At 36.7% G+C, this 17,665-nt stretch overlaps 1 protein-coding gene across 5 annotated transcripts in view; it reads left to right on the top strand.

The window, feature by feature from the left end:
• Positions 1–17,665, top strand: part of LOC121431606 (delta-like protein 1) — a 77,144-nt gene that overhangs the window by 35,241 nt on the left and 24,238 nt on the right. For all 5 annotated transcript variants that reach the window (XM_041629170.1, XM_041629169.1, XM_041629173.1 and 2 more), the window contains exons 4-6: positions 4,823–4,934; positions 7,417–7,556; positions 13,051–13,156. In XM_041629170.1, coding sequence (XP_041485104.1) covers positions 4,823–4,934; positions 7,417–7,556; positions 13,051–13,156 — 358 coding nt within the window. The remainder of the gene's footprint in view (positions 1–4,822; positions 4,935–7,416; positions 7,557–13,050; positions 13,157–17,665) is intronic.

Here is a 17,665-nt window from a genome sequence, read left to right as displayed (position 1 = left end):
TTCTTAAGGTGAATGTACAATGAAGTAATTTATTTCAGTCGATTCTAATAGATGAATTCGACCTCAGAGCACTGTAACTTCTGACAGCCGTAACCAGGAAACTTGTAAAACAAAAGCACTTTCTTGTACTAGTATTTTGCAATGAGGTAGAATTGGTCTGCTGCAGGTGTAGATCTGTAGTTCTGAGGGGGTACAGGAGGTTTGTGCACCCCCCCCCCCCTTGCAAAACTATATTTTTTTATTGGAGATGTGCCCCTGGCCTCCCTCCTCCCTGATGAGAGGCAAATATTCTTGGGGGAGGATAAAAACCTTATTTTGTCCATTTCCTTTGAACCCCCCCCCCCCATTTGAAATCTTCGATACACCCCTATCGTGGGGACAAATTCTGTCAGATTAATCCTGATAAATGCAATATGAGTGAAGAATGAGTACCTAATTAATTCTCCCCACCCCCTTTATGAAATCCTAGATACGCCCATAGCATGGTGCAAATTCTGTCAGATCATGGAGGTAGAAGTCAGATTGACATTGATAAATGCAATATGCGTGAAGAATGGAGTATACAATGTAGATCATATGTCCGCGTTGTTGTGTAATATCCATCTTTGCATTATGGTATGTTAGGCATTCTCGACATGCTGTGTGTATATTAGTCGTATGACGTAGTAGACAGTCAAGCCTATATAGGAGAACATGTGCATGTGGGGTTACATCACAGTGTGTGGATGAATGGTGTCATAGATAGGAAGTTGAAAAGTAAACAAATATTTGTATTTCACGTTTTACTTCTTAATGTGATTATAGCTGTTATGCGAGAGGATTACAATGAACTTAAAGGGGAAGTTCACCCTGATAAAAAGTTTATTGTAAAAATAGCAGAAAAAATAATAAAAAATATTGCAGAAGGTTGGAGAAAAATTCATCAAGTAATTAAAAAGTTATTAGAATTTCAATTATTTTATTTGTGACGTCATATGCGAGCAGCATTCCTACATAGCGAATGGTAAAAAATCAATGAAATGTCAGTTTCCCAGAAAATTGAAAATGGTTTTCACTGTACCTTTTGTGTATCAATAGACAAATCATTTCACACCCGATCATGAATAGAAAACAAAATTAAGTCATCAGGAACCATACAAAATTTGAAATTCATGCATTTTATATTACATAACACATGGGGCAGCTGCTAGTATATGACGTCACAAATCCAAAACTTTGAACTCTTTAACGGATTTTCCTTAAACCTTCACCAATATTCTTTACTATTTTTTCTGCTATTTTTACAACAACGTTTTCTCCAGGGTGTGCTTCCCCTTTAATTACTGAATCAAGCTTTCTTTCATGAGGTAAACCTTTACAATTTAGTATTATTCTACCATAGCAAAAAAAACATTTGTTTTAATGGTCCAAAATCATGTGAAATGCCATTAAAAGTATAAAATAATCGAAAGTAACTAAAGTCTAACAAAATCATTTTGGAGGTGTTTGTAGATTGGTTTTAAGGACTATGAACCAAAAGGCAGAGGGTTGATGTCTAACAGCAACAGGCATATCCTTAGGCAAGCCATTAATCATGAATCTGTCTCTCTCTCTATCAAGGTCAAGTTCAGTTGTATCTTGCAATGATGTATTTCTTGATATATTAGAGTGTATTATTTGCAGCACTCATGTTCTATGGCAATACTGTACATCATTCTTCATTTGCCACTCTACACCCAGGTGAATAATGGGTATTTTGCAAGAATCATTTTCTTGAGATGGTATCTAGCACTTTTTTTCAGTTGGTGGTAAAGCTAAGACAATAAGAATGAAGTCATTTGGAAGAGCTTGGATATGATGATTAAAACTGAACTTTTTTTGCTTTTTAAATAGTATTACCTTCTTTATTCAACTATTTGACTTTTTCCACATTTTGAAATTTCAGTCATTTTCAGTGGGTTTGTGTTTTCAAGTGCAGAATATCAAAAATCATCTCTGGTGCTATAGATTTTACTATTGTAAAATTCCTCTCTATTCCTCTCTATTCATCAGACATTTCTTATTACCTGGTAGGAGTGCACATAATCTTTTATATCGCCCTTTCCTACGCATCGAACCTCGGTGGCAAAGAGGAGGAGGGATAGAGAGGGATGTTTATTGAGTTTAATCTTTCATAAATGACTCACAAAAGTACCCATGATCAATACAAGTCCTTCAATTACAATTATGTGATTGCAATCACATTCATATATTCCAACTTCATTTGATCTGTTTCCATGGCAACGTTCTCTCTTGAGAAATTTGAAATATACCTATCACTACTGGGAGAAATTGAGAACATGTTTGATGCAAGTGAATAGTATGGATATTGCATGCTCAACTATCATTTCTTCAAGGGGGAAGTTCAACCCTGACATTAAGTTGGTTTTAATCAAAGCCTGATAATAAGAGATGCATGAAAATTGAGAATTTTGGTGAAAAAAACATCAAAGAAAAACAGATTTTCAAGTTCTCAATTTGTGACATTCGACCTCATGTCAGTTGATCTAAATTCTATTCAAGTGCCATATATTGGAAATTGAAAAATAACTTTACCTTTGCATTGAATATTCAATCAGGCACATTACACGATACATTCTTTTGTGAAAAGATCATTATATATCTCCTATACCATGTAATGAAATGTAAATTACATGACAAATGGGGAACTGAACTTCTCACATGTCAACAAACTAAAACTTTGAAAAGAGAGGGTGTTTTTTTAAAGATATTTCATCATGGCTGGGTGACGAGAGGAACAAGACAATCCTCATAAGCTGCTGACCAAAATTCAAAATTCTAGGGGTGGAGGGCATTTCCCACGCCCCCTCCCCATCAGCTCAGATTGTCGAGTTGCCCCCCTATTACGCAGGTGTGTTCAACTTGCAAATTAATTCAATGGAGAGTCTGTTCCCCATATGATTTTTATCAGCAATGTGCAGTGATATCAAGAGGAATAGGTGCACAAAAATATAGGATGCTTTCACACCTTCCCGATCAGTAACAATACCAGGCATTTTTGATAGGGAATAATAATGATAATGTAGAGTATTTCTAAAGTGCCAAATCCACATTGATTATGTGCTCAAGGCGCTGAAATATACTTGGTATATTATTATTACCCCGGCTGTAGCTGAGCGGCCATATAGGCGCTAAAGCATTCATGGAATGAATCCTACCGGGTACCCATTCACCTCACCTGGGTCGAGTGCAGCACAATGTGGATAAATTTCTTGCCGAAGGAAATTACGCCATGGCTGGGATTCGAACCCACGACCCTCTGTTTCAAAGTCCGAAGACTAATCCGCTGGGCCACAAAGCTCCCCTATCACTAAGTGCTAGGTAATGGCAAACTGAAAGCAAGTATAGTAGCCAAGATGGAAAACACCAGTAAAATAATAGGTTTTTTCCAATACAAGAACTTTCATTGGGATTTGATTTCTAAAAGGTTACATACAGAACCAGGCAAGAAGCATCTGCATCTTTTGTAGCAAGATCATGATAGAACTTTATCTGCTTCAGGCATGTGATTATCTGCAAAATAAACCCCCACTGCAGCACTTGCCTCATTTGGCAAGGCATTTATCTTCATTTGCCACTCTCCACCCTGGTGTGGTACATGGGTTCTGTGTAGGAAGGAATTCCTTGAATACTCAAGCAGCTGAGCAAGGTGTTAAAGCTGGGATAATAACATGCATTGGTTAGGAAACATTGTATCAAGTGCTATAAATGTTGTGTGTTATTATCACTATGTTAGTCTCATAAAGATAATATAATTTACAGATATTTTCCCTTGTGTGCCAGGTGTGAATGTGTATATTGGCACGTCCTGGTGACATAAAATTCTAATCATCATTCATATCTAGGCATACTGGTCATTGTGATTGCTATCTTGGAAATCATATAAGGAGAAAAGCTAGGTCAAAATTATTTGTGCATCTCCCTTTTTTGTGGGTGGGGGGGTTCTTGTGAATAAAAGCAAGTTGAGTCATCCGTTTCACAACATTTGCTTTTATACACTGTATCATCAGTTGAAAGTCAGGAGGGTGTTATTGCAGCTGAAAGATGTTCCATTGAGAACCAGAAGGGCACTATTGTACAAAGTCAATGGTAGTAGAGCCTTTCTGGTTCTCAATGGAATATAATCTGATGGTATGACTTTATCTGACACGCTCACTCGTAGTTGCTCTTAGGGGTTTTTTTTATGGTGACCACTTTACTGTTATGGACTTTGATATCACAAAAGACACAAATCCTAGTTTTTATATAAAATGTAACGTGTCTAACATTTTTGTGTTTTGAATTATGTCATTTCTCTTTTTTCAACTAATGCATGGTTTTGTGTTGGGGGAAAATTTACATTATTTGATTCCCTCCTTATTGAAACTGTAGTTAGCCAAGTTCACCATGAAGGCCATTAGAAACATTTCTTTGTCACTTGACTTTTAGCCTGTTTCAATACACTCGATGGCATTGAAAAGTGGGAATTTCATATGTCACTTTTAGCGAGGACGCCGCAGATTCTAAATTGAGGTATACGAATGGGCACCTCTCCGGCTTTTAGCAGACTCTGTCTTAAGTTGCAATTCTTGCCTGCCTGTTGCCTGGTGGTCTGTAGTGGTGTTGATCTGTGCCCAGTGACTCAAAGCTCTGCAATTGATATTTCAGTTGATTTATACAAGTGATTGCATTTAGTAATCATTGTAATCGTTAATGAAGATCACTCCTGCAATTAATCGCAAAGCTTTGTGTGGCCAGGGGACACTCTTTATCCTATGACTCCGTTCTGTTTGCTTTGTTTTAGATGACGATGTGGCGTCGTGTTTGGAAGGGACGTACTGCTTCAACGGAGGGACATGTGAAACCATTCCAAATACAGACGGTCAATCGGGGAATGCTCTAACGCCAACTTGCTCGTAAGTTTACACTTTGTCTTGATTGGAAAGTGCTCTGTACCTTTAACCCATATTTACTCATTTTATGTCTCATTCGGCAAAGAGACCAGGGGGGTGTTTCACAAAAGATTTAAGTATGAGTCGTCGCGCTTAATGCCGAGTTGCGTATCATATAAAAGGCATGACTGCAATGGTCAGATCCTGCCAAGAGGAAGTGCACTACTGCGTATTGATCATGTGCGGGTTGGCATTAAAGTGCATATTTAGTTACATTTAAATCTTTGTGAAACACCCCCTGGACCTAATGATACATAGTGTAGTCATCAATCATATGGTTGATTTGTACACTTTTCAGCACGTAATGATTAATGCTATCAGTCATAGAAAATCAGTCATAAAGCAAATCACAAAGAATACAAGTCTGTCCAACTGTTATGTGCTACTATACAATCCTTGAATCTGATTGGCTGAGAAACAAATTAGTGAAGAGCGTTGCCAAGATCATTAATGATACCCCCCCCCACCAATGTGTCAATGTTTCACGGTGCTCCAAAATTAGGTGACTTTAAATGATTCCAATAAGAAGGGATGTTCTAGTCAATCAATTGGAAGAAATAACGGTCAGTTATAGAGCGATTTGGAGAAATATAGTATTTTGTTTAAATTGTGAATTAATTCATTGTCATTATTGATCACATTTAAATTCATGTAAAACAACACAAACAGAAAGTTTTTTGAAGAATCATATAAATGATTAGAGAAAATTCATGGTCATCCCTTGCATAGTTAAACAAGATTTTAAGGGGCTGGGTATGGAAAATGGTAGACTGTTTGGAAACATTTGTAAGTGAGCAAAGCAAGCGAGCAATAGTATTTATAATTTTCAAATTTTGAAGTGAATTTGACATTTTATAAAGGCAAATTAACCCAATAATGAAGAAAATCAATATCACGAAACAACATAAAAAATATTACTTTTCTAATTTTTTAGGGGGATTTGTTTATATGACTATGCTATATCAGTATTCAGTTAGATCCCCACTGCAGAAGTTTAATTACCGATTCATTCCATTGTCCCCCATTGCTAAAGCCTTGGAAGGAAATTGGAAAAGAGAAAGGCATATTGACATTCATTGACGACAGTTAGCTACCTTGTCAGTTTGGTCTATCGATTAGTGAAAGTTCATTGGCGGGTACTATACTCTCAAAATGAAGACTGATGGCGGGAAAGTAGGGACGACCACTCAGAGAAATCAATGAACTCGAGTCACAAAAAGGACCTCCTTTCGAGAGAATCCTATAATTAGTTTAATCTGCACTGTGGGAAGATGTCTATAGATGCTTCAAGTAATCGGTTAACATTTGCAGATTGAAAAGAATTAAAGCTCATTTTTATATTTATAAATCAATGTATGACATCATTGATATCATCAAATTCTGTGCAGTGATCAAGGGTAGCATTCACAAAAATGGTGAAATATACATGTAAGTGCTATATTATGCATGATTTTGCCCTTTGTGCTTCAAAAATTGGTATGTTCATTGGAAATGTTGATCTCAAAAACAGAGTTTTGAAGTTGAGTGTCATATTGATGTAGATACAATATTAGAAAGAGAGCAACCATTTTTCAACCAAACATGTTTGAAAATGTTAAATTCGGTTAAAGGACAAGTCCACTCCAACTCATTGGCTCTTCCAATGTCTTACTTGACACAGTCAGAGCCTTTGGCATCTAGTATTTACTCTAGATATGGTGTCATTGGTTTAAGTGTCAAATGTGAGTCTGTGCTTGTAGACAGATGGATGGACAGCATCCGGTAATGTTCCCATTTGTTAGTGTGTTGGAACCGAATCAAATTCGGTCCTGCCGATGAGAAAATGATTATTCCCAGGGATTTGGGAAGGAGGAGTAAACAAGCACAAATCTTTATCTGATTAATGATGTATGTTGTCAATCAGGGGCAGCACCTACGGGGGGGGGGGGGTGTCTCCCCCCACACACACACCCATGGTCCTGCCCTTGATAACGAACCAACCCTAATAGTGCAACTAATAGTGCAACATAGCATCAAATCATTTCATGATCCAAGAAGATTCTAAATGAAAAAAAGGAACTCCACAATTTAATAAGCAGAAAAAGTATTCCTCCAAACATAAATTTTAACTAATTGATCATGGGCTTTGCAGCCACTGGGTAGCAGCATCCTACTCCCGTCTTGTAACGTCTTTTTGGTCTGACGTGGCCAGGGCTTGAACTCCCGACCTCACGGTTGTGAGACGGACGCTCTACCAACTGAGCCACCACACTGATGGCAGCATGACAGCTGAATTGACAAGTGTTCCCGCAACAAAATAAAAATACACATCAAATACAAATAAGCAAACTGACAACAAAGCAATGAATTATAAAAAGCAATTTGTATATGATCAAATTTAGAATATTATGGTATAGTGATATTTTATGTTAATGGTTTCTTTGATATTTCATTCTTGTTTTCCTAGTTGTCCGTTTGGTTTTACTGGTGATCTGTGTGAGATAGAGGTAAGATGTCCTGATCTTGACTGTGGTCCTAATGGAAACCTATCTCCTGATGATTGTTCATGCGTCTGCCAGGATAAGTACTCAGGACCAATGTGCGAAGGTGAGGAATGAAGTAAAGATAAGTATTGGCGTGTTTCACAAATGACCGTGCATGCTTATTATGATAATGATAATAATAATAGCGGTATATTTACCCAGGGTAGCCACTTCAGTTCTGAAAACTGTTCTCCCAGCGGGCCCTGCTATTATAACCCCGGCTTTAGCTGGGCTGCCTTGGCACATAGCATCCAATGAATTAATCCTGCTGGATACCCATTCACCTCACCTGGGTCAAGTGCAGCGCAGTGTGGATTAATTTCTTGCTGAAGGAAAACACGCCATGGCTTGGAATCGAACCCACGACCCTCTGTTTGAAAAGCAAGAGCCAGAACCACTAGACCACAACGTGCCCACACGTCATGGGTACCTATCTCTTACATTAAGAATAGTTTCAAGCACTCTTCTCTGGTTCTAGCAGAGCAGCTGAGTTTCTAGGAAATTATTCATGCAAGGGCCCTGTTTACCTCACCTGAGTTGAGTGCAGCTAAATATGAATACATTTTTAATTGTCATAACTGATAACTTTATCCTGTATTTAAGTTTGAATATAAATGCATCAGAATCCATAGTTTTTAATAGACCGAGTATGTTTTCCTGCACGGATGTTGTTTGTTAGGGCAAATATATAGTTAATTGGTAAAGTATACTTGAAAAGTATAAGAATACTTATACTTGAAAAAAAGAGAATAATAAATAAAAAAAAAACAATAGAAATCAAAAGGTTAAAACAGAAAAAATGTAATAAAAGTATTTGCAACTACTTAAATTACCTGTACTCACTCATGATTGTGTATATCCTTCATGAATTTGTATGGAAAATAAAATTGTGTTCAGAAAGTATGAAGTCTATCAGATTGTATCCATTTAAAAGGAATATGGGTGTATAGGTTAGGATATTGCAGGACATAATCAGGATTCCATGAATTTCATGCCATGATGACAGATGCAAACAACCTAATTAAGGACATCTCCAATTTTCTCTCGGAAGTGTTTTTATGACCAGCACTCTTTCAGATAGGAAAAAGCACATTCCTACCCAAATGGAGAAAGGAAATCAATTATATTATAATTCTTCCTTGAAATCAACTTTCATTTCTGTCTCGTCTGCAATTAAATTGATGATGCAGGATTAAATTGCAATTTGCACTCTCAAGCTGACTGGTATTCAAAATTTTGTTTAGAATTTGTTTTAAATTTGAAATTCATAAATTGCTTGTTTCAAAGAACATCAGCAGTGTATACTAGTGGAGCGTTTTGGCCCAGTGGATTAGTCTTCGGACTTTGAAACAGAGGGTCGTGGGTTCGAATCCCAGCCATGGGGTAATTCCTTCAGCAAGAAACTCATCAACAATGTGCTGCACTCAACCCAGGTGAGGTAAATGGGTACTGGTAGGAAGTAATTCCTTAAAAAGCTGTGTGCGCTATGAACGCCTAGCTTAGCCGGGTAATATAGGAGCACCTAACAAGGTGGATATGTGCGCAATATAGATACCCTATATTATTATTATTATACAAGTTTATATTAGAATTTATATGTAAAAGAAAATTTTGTGTCCCAATACAAAACTAGGAATTACAGAATAAAGTCAACCATCACTTGATTATCAAGATACCACTGTTTTTTATTCAATTAATCCGCTGATGAAATTTAAAGTCGTACATCTACACAATCAATAGTTTTACAGTTTATATTAGTTCAACAGAACTCCACAGTGTAGAGGAGAGTAAATAAACGACACAAATCTGGTGACTTGCAAGGCTTTCAGAATTACAGAATAAAGTAGATAACAATTCAAACCTTGCATCTCCTTAAAGAGAAATGCCAGTAGTTGCAGTAAACACTGATTTCTGTAAAACCAGGCTTAATTGTCAGTATATCATCGAAGATCTAGATCTGATACAGTTACATAAACTGAACTTTGTGAAATCTTGAAATCTACGCTGAAAAATGTTCACTCTGAAGATCACCAACACAGATGAGCGCACGTGGGACAATGTATTATTATTGCTTTGAATGTCGTACACGACGCTTGACCTGAATCCTGTGCTTATTTGCTAATTTCTTTGCAATTACACAATTTCTTCCACAATCCTTTGGCACATATTTCTAATTTATACAAACAGACACTATGGTGGTCATTTCATTGGATTCTGTACAAACTCATTTTGATATTGCTACCAAAACTGGCATTTACCTTTAAAATACCCTGATATTTCTTTATCCCCTGATATTTCTTTATCCCATGATTGATGGAGTTAAGGTAGGAGATCTACTTGCACACATTGAATAGTTTTACAATTATATATTAGTTTTTCAACAGAAAGCAGCAGTGCACATGAGAGAAAATTATGTGCCTGAAGTGAAAAATAAACCATGTATGCACACAAATATGGTGACTTGCAAGGCTGTTGGAATTACAGAATACAGTAGATAACCGGTCAAACCTCATTTGTGCGTGAAGATACTCTCGTGTCTTATCCTCTACGTGAGAGATCTTGTGTTTCCGTGGTTATCAAACCTCAATCAGAATGACCGCAAATAACCCTTCACGGGTAATCGTTCGCCGAAAGATCAATCTATCTTGTCTATCCATGGCTACAAAGCCACTAAATGAATCGAAGGTAGCCACAGTGATTTGCACTGTCTCGTTATCATTGCACTCTAAAAATGCAAATAGTGGAAAGGATGGAAATAGTAAAAAAAAATAGAGGAGTGAAATTTTTTTTTGTAAAAACTCTGTTGCTCCTCAGTACTTTCAAGGTCTTTTTTCTCCTTTCCACCTATTTATTTCTTAAAGGGGAAGTTCATCCTGAAGAAAACATTGTTGTTAAAATAGCAGAAAAAATAATAAAAAATATTAGTGAAGGTTTGAGGAAAATCCGTTTAAGATTAAGAAAGTTATTATAGTTCAAAATTTTGTATTTGTGACGTCATAAACGAGCAGCTGCCCCATAGGTTATGTAATATGCAATGCATGAATTTCAAATTTTGTATGGTTCCTGATGACTTAATTTTGTTTTCTATTCATGATCGGGTGTGAAATGATTTGTCTATTGATATACAAAAGGTACATTGAAAACCATTTTCAATATTCTGAGAAAATGACATTTCATTGATTTTTTTACCATTCGCTATGTAGGAATGCGGCTCGCATATGACGTCACAAACCAAGTAATTGAAATTCTAATAACTTTTTAATTCTTTGATGAATTTTTCTCAAACCTTCAGCAGTATTTTTTATTATTTTTTCTACTATTTTTACAATAGACTTTTTGTCAGGGTGAACTTCCCCTTTAAAGTGTACCAGCTGGGTGTTAGTCTGCAAGCACAGACTCTATTTGAAACTTTTACCAATTATTCCATGTCTAGAATGAAGACTAGATAGATGTTAAACTCTTATGTCTGTGTCTTGAAGCTAGCCGCAGTACAAAGTAAATCTAGTCTTACTACTTCAGACTCTGCATTATTCACTATGCAAATTGCGAAAACCAAAGGGTCTGTATATTGAGACTAGCTGGGTGTTGCATGAATGGGTGTGATAATATTTTACAACTATTAATTGTAAGTTTTGTTACATGGATTGCCACACAACAGGGCCATGAGAAATATAATTGCTGTTTCTGAAGTCTCAAAATGTCTCAGAAAATTAATTGTCATCCCTAGCGATTTCGAATTTCCACAAAGTTCCTCATATTTGGCAATGGTGACACAGCACATGAATAAAACATTGTTTTCGAATTCAATCGGACAATCGGGTATGATTTTCATTACTTTGAATGCAAACAGGAACGTGGGTTATGTTTTGGTTGGTTGTTAACAATGTAACAAATGAGTTGTTGGAGGGTATTGCCCATCATGCCGTGGGTGGTTATCGGTCATCCATCACAATCGCCATGGTGATGACGCAGTAGATGTTTAGGTATCTCTTTCCATCCATTCTATGTATCATCCGGTAGCACGCTGGAGGGGACATGGGGAGGATGAGGAGCGGACGGATACTGACAATTTCTTTTTATCTAAGAATGCATTCAAACATTCTATTCTTTTTTACTAGAATCACGTTTTGAAACGTTAAATTGTTATTGTTGCGAATGAGAAAGACATTAACGTAGAAATAATCATTATACAGTCAAAACGACTTCTAAGCAACCACCTGGGGAGCGTTTCATCAATATTGTCAGATCTGACATCTTTCCATGATTTTGATTGGCTGAGAGGCACTGTTCCTATGGTAATTGTCTGATAAAATGGGACTTGTCGGATAAAACGTCTGACAAGTCCTTTCATGAAACGCCCCCAGTATAGAAAGAACATTTGTCTAATAATGTGATTTCCCTTGAATAATTTTCCTCATTGAACACAAGCTACTAGAACCTCTTCATAAAGACCACCTGTAAATGAAGACCTCTTTCTCTGTCCCCCTCCAGTGGTCTTTATACAGGTTTCACTGGATTATGAACAATCATAATGCTACGGTATCCATCATGATTTTGTGCTTGTAGCGTAGTAAAACAGTAAAGAGAAAATGAAATAGAACAATAAAACCATTATTTTAAAATCATCATTAGTAAATTATCATTATTAAACTGCACAAGCTAGAATTGAAAAATAATATTTATTAATGAAAAGTTGTTCAAATGCTCTTTCACAGAAATGGCATTATGGATTGCATACATGAATTGTAATACCTTTTGGTGTTTTGAGGCACAAAATATGTGTGAACGCAGCTGTAATACTGTACATAGGAGAGATCAGTGTAGAGTTTATCCCTGCAGGTTTTTCTTTGACACTTGTAAACTGATTTTTATTGATGTGCGGTAGGAAACACATCTCGTTTAAAAATCTTGGTTGATTGCATTAAAAGGGACATATAAAAAAATGTGTTTTGATCACAATTCTGATTTCATACAAATGGAAAATTGCTACTTGCAGAATTTTTTTAGTGATTAAAGCATTGAAACTCAGTTTTCATCATAAAGATGTCTATATCTTTTAGAGTGTTAGTTAGCTTTGATGCTTTATATGACTGGATTGGATGTCACTGACACTGAAGCAGATTGGTGACTGACCAATTACTTTATATTACATTATTTCCGATAACACTGTCATGGCACCATAGCTCGGTCGGTAGAGCGGAGTTTTTTATTCCGGTGACCCGGGTTTAATTCCCACTTAGCGCGCTAGTGCCTTTTGGTAAGGCATTAATCCTCATTACCAGGTCCCTCGGAGAGTTCCTAAAGCCGTCGGTCCTCTGGTTGCTTGCTCACTTGCATTTTCCGTTGGTCCATTTGGAGTGGGTTTCGTTGATGTGTCTGTAAATTAAGTATCATTTGTTACAATTGTGTCTTTTCCAAGTGAATCATACCATTAATATTTGAAGTATGCATACATGTATGTTCTATCCTGTATATTTTGGGGAGAGGTTGTTTGCTTTCGACTTATTTTCTTTGATTAACCGTAAAGTCTGTATTTTTGTTTTATTTTTCTTTTGCAGTTTTGAGTGACAACCACACAATACCCTGCAGTGCAGATTACCACAACTACTGTTTAAACGGAGGGACGTGCCATCAACTCGTGGGGATTAATAAACCAACGTGCAAGTACGTCATTCTAACAGACAAACCCAACACTTTCAAGATTCTCAAATAATTCCTTCTTTTTCAAAAGCTTAGGCATCAAACATGTTTATTATTCACCATCATGCAATATCATGAAAGAAATTAAGACTGCATGAAAATTAAAACCATTCATTTTAACAGTTTTTTTCTCCCTCCCTCCATTATGCAGCTATCTACCCTAGATATCAACATGGTAGAGTCCTGATCGCATGCCCTTCTCCCATTGGCCCGATGCATGTAGTGGGATTGAATGTGGGAGTGCTGATACAATTACTAGTGCATGTGCAATCATACCCGATCATATCATTACAAATAAATCCACCATTCTATCCTAACTCTGCTTTCAGCATTTTCACCTTTTTACAACATTTTACTCCCTCAAATACCACATGACAGTTAAAATATGAGGTCTCTGCAGGATTTCGAAGACATTGAAGCACCTTTGCTTTATTTTGAGGAGTTGCTTATGAAACTTTTGGCCTTTGCTCATCTAGAGTACATTGCTCTACCATGATGCTCATGACATGATTATGTATTAATGGGACTGTGGTAAGCATCTGTCATCACACTTGGCACCAACTTCCTTCAATTTTCATCCAAATTGGAAGAAAAGTCCATCAAATGGCCCAAACTCCGACATTGAGAAATTCTTTTGCCTGTCCGAGGCATATTTGTACACCTGCTTTCACTTCTGCAGTACATTATGATATTCATTTTCTTTGAATAGAAGCTCAGTGAAATGCATTAGAGAAGGTAAAAACCCAGATGCACTTAGGGTGGGGTAGTTCTCCCAAGGATAATTGTAAATAAATGAATAGATAAATGAATAATGAAAAATAATAAAAACAATAATGATCATAATTTGATAAATATATAAAAAAATCAAGAATAAATTGAATAAGATAAGAATAATATGTTTTTAAATAGATGATGGTGAGGAAAATATGATAATAGTTATAGAAACTATAACAGTGTTAATGATAATACTTATAATATTCTCTTTTATTACTATCATTTAGTTTTCCAATATCAGAATATTTCATTAAATGTTCTCAAATATCTGGCTGATTTGACTTGATTACTTTATCAACAATGAATAAAAGATTCATTTTACTTTTTCCAAACAAATTTGCAAGAAATTAAAAGGCAACTGGAAGTAAGTAAGTTTTGAAACTGAATATTTGGCCTAATTGTTCCAATTGCCAAAGACTCATAAATTGAAGCCTAGAATTTAAAGGGGTGTTCCTTAGATTCACAGATATATGGATTGAGTTACCTCATCCTTCCATTAGCAAGTTCAAAGTGAAACACCTGTCTTTGTGTTGCCATGGTAACTGAACCTTTTTCAAGGGGAAGTTCTCCTGTAGCCAGGCAATTACCAGGGATTTGAGTTACAGCATTTTTTATGGGAATGGTGGAACGGTTAAAAGAAGAAGACCCATGGATTGGACGAAAAAGACGATTGTGAGGTTTTACATTTGTTTCATTTTCAAAATGAGGTGACAGATGCACGAAAAAGAGAAATTGGTATGTAATGTCATATTCGGTTAGGTGTTGATTACTGACCTTCAAATTCTCAGTTCTTGATATTTCCTAATTTATGAATTAGGTTGAGGTTTTCAAATGTTGAATTGAGTGTCTAGAGAAGATGGGGGAGAGAGATAGACAGAAAGAAAGAATAAGAGAGAGAACAGGGTTGAGAAGAGAGAGAAGAAAGAGTGGTAAAAGGAGAGATAGGGAAGACAGAGAAAAGGAAGAGTTGGGCAGAGAGATATAAAGGGGCAGGGGAAAAGTGGGATAAAAGGGAGACAGAATGAAAGAGACAAAAGTAGAAAGAGATGCGGAGAGAAAGGGAAGGAGCAGACAGAGGCGGAGCGAGAAAGTCAGAGATAGAGAGTCTCAAAAGGCGGTGCTGCAACACCCGGAGTTTGCTCAATATTGAGATTTTAGCCAAATCAGCCCTCTTTGCGATTAATCTCGAGATTCAAGAAACCCTGTCTCCACCATCGCAAGAAGAGCGATTCCTGCTCGAGCGGGGTATCGATGCATTATGGTCTGACGCCATGAATAAAATAATAAAAAACATAATTCGTGCGATAATTTGTAAAATAGCACGCTATTTTGCAAATAATCCCAAGTTGACTTGGGATTGCAATCTCGAGATTAATCCTATGAACTAGCGCGATAATTGCGTCTCCATTGCAAATAATCCTGAGATTGTTCAGATTGGGATAATTTGCCGGATCAGAAATCGCACGCTAATATGTAAACTCGGGATGGTGCAGACGGCCCTTATGAGAAATGGCAGAGAGGGATAAAAATTGAGGGTAGAGTGGAAAAGAGGAGACATACATACAGAAGACAGAAACAGAAAGAAAGTCAAATATTGAGAGAGATGCAAAGAGAGAGGGGATTGGGCAGACATTAAAGCTAAATGAAAGTAGTTGCAGGAAAACACTGATTTCATGAGAAAGTCTGTAAAACCAAGGTTAAGTATCATCATGGATCTAGATCTGGTACAGTTACATGAACTGAACTTTGTGAAATCATAAAAATCTAAGCTGAAAAACGATCACACTGACAATCGCTAACACAGATAGGCACACGTGGGACAGTGTATATTATTATTGCTGGAATAAAGACCCGACGGAAGTGCCCGAATCCACATTTATTTTGCTTATTTCTCAGCAATTAAACAATTTCTTCCAGAATCCTCAGGCACATATTTTTTACTCATACTAACAGGCACTTGGGTGGTAATTATATTGGATTCTGTAAAGTCATTTTGAGCTTGTTCCACAATTGGCATTTATCTTTAACAGAGAGGCAGAGAGAGGGGGACACACAGAGTTATATATAGGGGGACAGAGGTGGATATATTTAGGGATAGGAAGAGTGAGATAGAGACAGTTAACGGGAAGAGAGATGAGGGTGGGAGGGGTTGAAGATTGATAGAAAACAGCTACAATTTTTTTTTAATGAATGGGGAAGGAAATGACAAGCAAGGAGAAAACGACGGTCATCATACATTCAATTTACCTAATCATCCTTCCTCTAGTTAGTAGATCAGTATATATAAGTTTGAGCAAATCAAAAGGAGATCAGACAGAAATGAAGAAAATCAGGCTCTAGCAGTAAGCAATAAGCCCTGAAGCCTATTTCTTGAAAGTTATGAATGCTCTAGAATGGGAGAGGGGTTGCATGGGGGCTTGGGTGATATGCCACCATAATTAATTAAAGAAGCCTGGTAAGTAACTAATTTGTTGAAAAAGAAACACAGGAAAAGAATCCCCCCCAAAAAAATAAATAATAATAATTAACAAAAAAATGCTTTTTTTAGAGTGGAAATTATTACATACTTTGCCTCTTGTCTACATGTAGTTATGGAGGAAGACGAGTTGATAAGAGATGCTTTGATATCATTTTGAAAGTAAAGACAAACAGAAACAAACTCATAAAGCAATTATTTTTTATTAATTTTAGAGAGAATTGATGAAGGAGAGATGGTGGCCAAAATTGTGTGGATAAGGTAAGGATATCTCAAGGAGGTAGAGACAGAGAGGGGAGGTTCACTGACAACCCAAATGGGGTATGACATCCTTTTCCCAATCCTCACCCCCCCCCCTCCCTTTCATATGATTTTGATCAGGAAAATCACTTTTTATACCATGGATCAGGTACTACTAAAAAACTCAGATACATTTATTTCTTAAAACCCCGGCCTATCATTATAGACCCAAAAGAAGGAATAATCCTGCTAGTTATGGGGGGGGGATGGAGGAAGCAGATTCTAAGGAGAGAGAGAGAATAAATGAGAGAGATAGAGAAAGAGAATATCAAAGGCTTATCCACAGACAAATGAATGAATGTATCACATGATAAATGGATGTATATAGAAATGTCGCCATCAGCCGAAGACGTAACGCAGGAATCGACAAATGAATACGTCTAAGAATAGCCGAGCTATTGAAAAACAGGACACCTAACACATATGAGTCATGTGCTATCATCGCAGCACCCACAGTGATTGAAAGGAAATAGAGAACGATGATGAGCTCGGGATTTGATAGATGGAAAGGAAAACAAAGTGTTACATTAGGGTGCGTGCACACCCACCAGATGATTTTAAAAAATACCGGTATTTCCTTATTGGGGAATCTACCCAGAAAATGGAGGTTATCTTGTCAGTGTCGAATCAAATTACTCGTAGCTAATTCATTGGAGGTACAAGTTCAATGTTATTTTTTCAAAATTGTAACTTTTGCTAGGATTTATTCAAAGTCAGGAAGATTATTTTAGAATAGTCTTAAAAACAGAGAGACTGAAGCTTTCCGATGTGCGCTCATCAGAGTACAAATGCTTGAATGACCACAACCATAGTATACTAGCAAATTAAGAGAACTTAAGTTAGAATATAGAAATAGAATGTTCATACTTAGTATCAGAATAAACGAGTCTTTTTGCTCTCTGATATTGGTAACTTAATCCATT

The sequence above is a fragment of the Lytechinus variegatus genome, chromosome 18 (assembly GCF_018143015.1).
Source record: "Lytechinus variegatus isolate NC3 chromosome 18, Lvar_3.0, whole genome shotgun sequence".
NCBI lineage: Eukaryota > Metazoa > Echinodermata > Echinoidea > Temnopleuroida > Toxopneustidae > Lytechinus > Lytechinus variegatus.
This window is presented reverse-complemented; position numbering and strand designations above follow the sequence as displayed.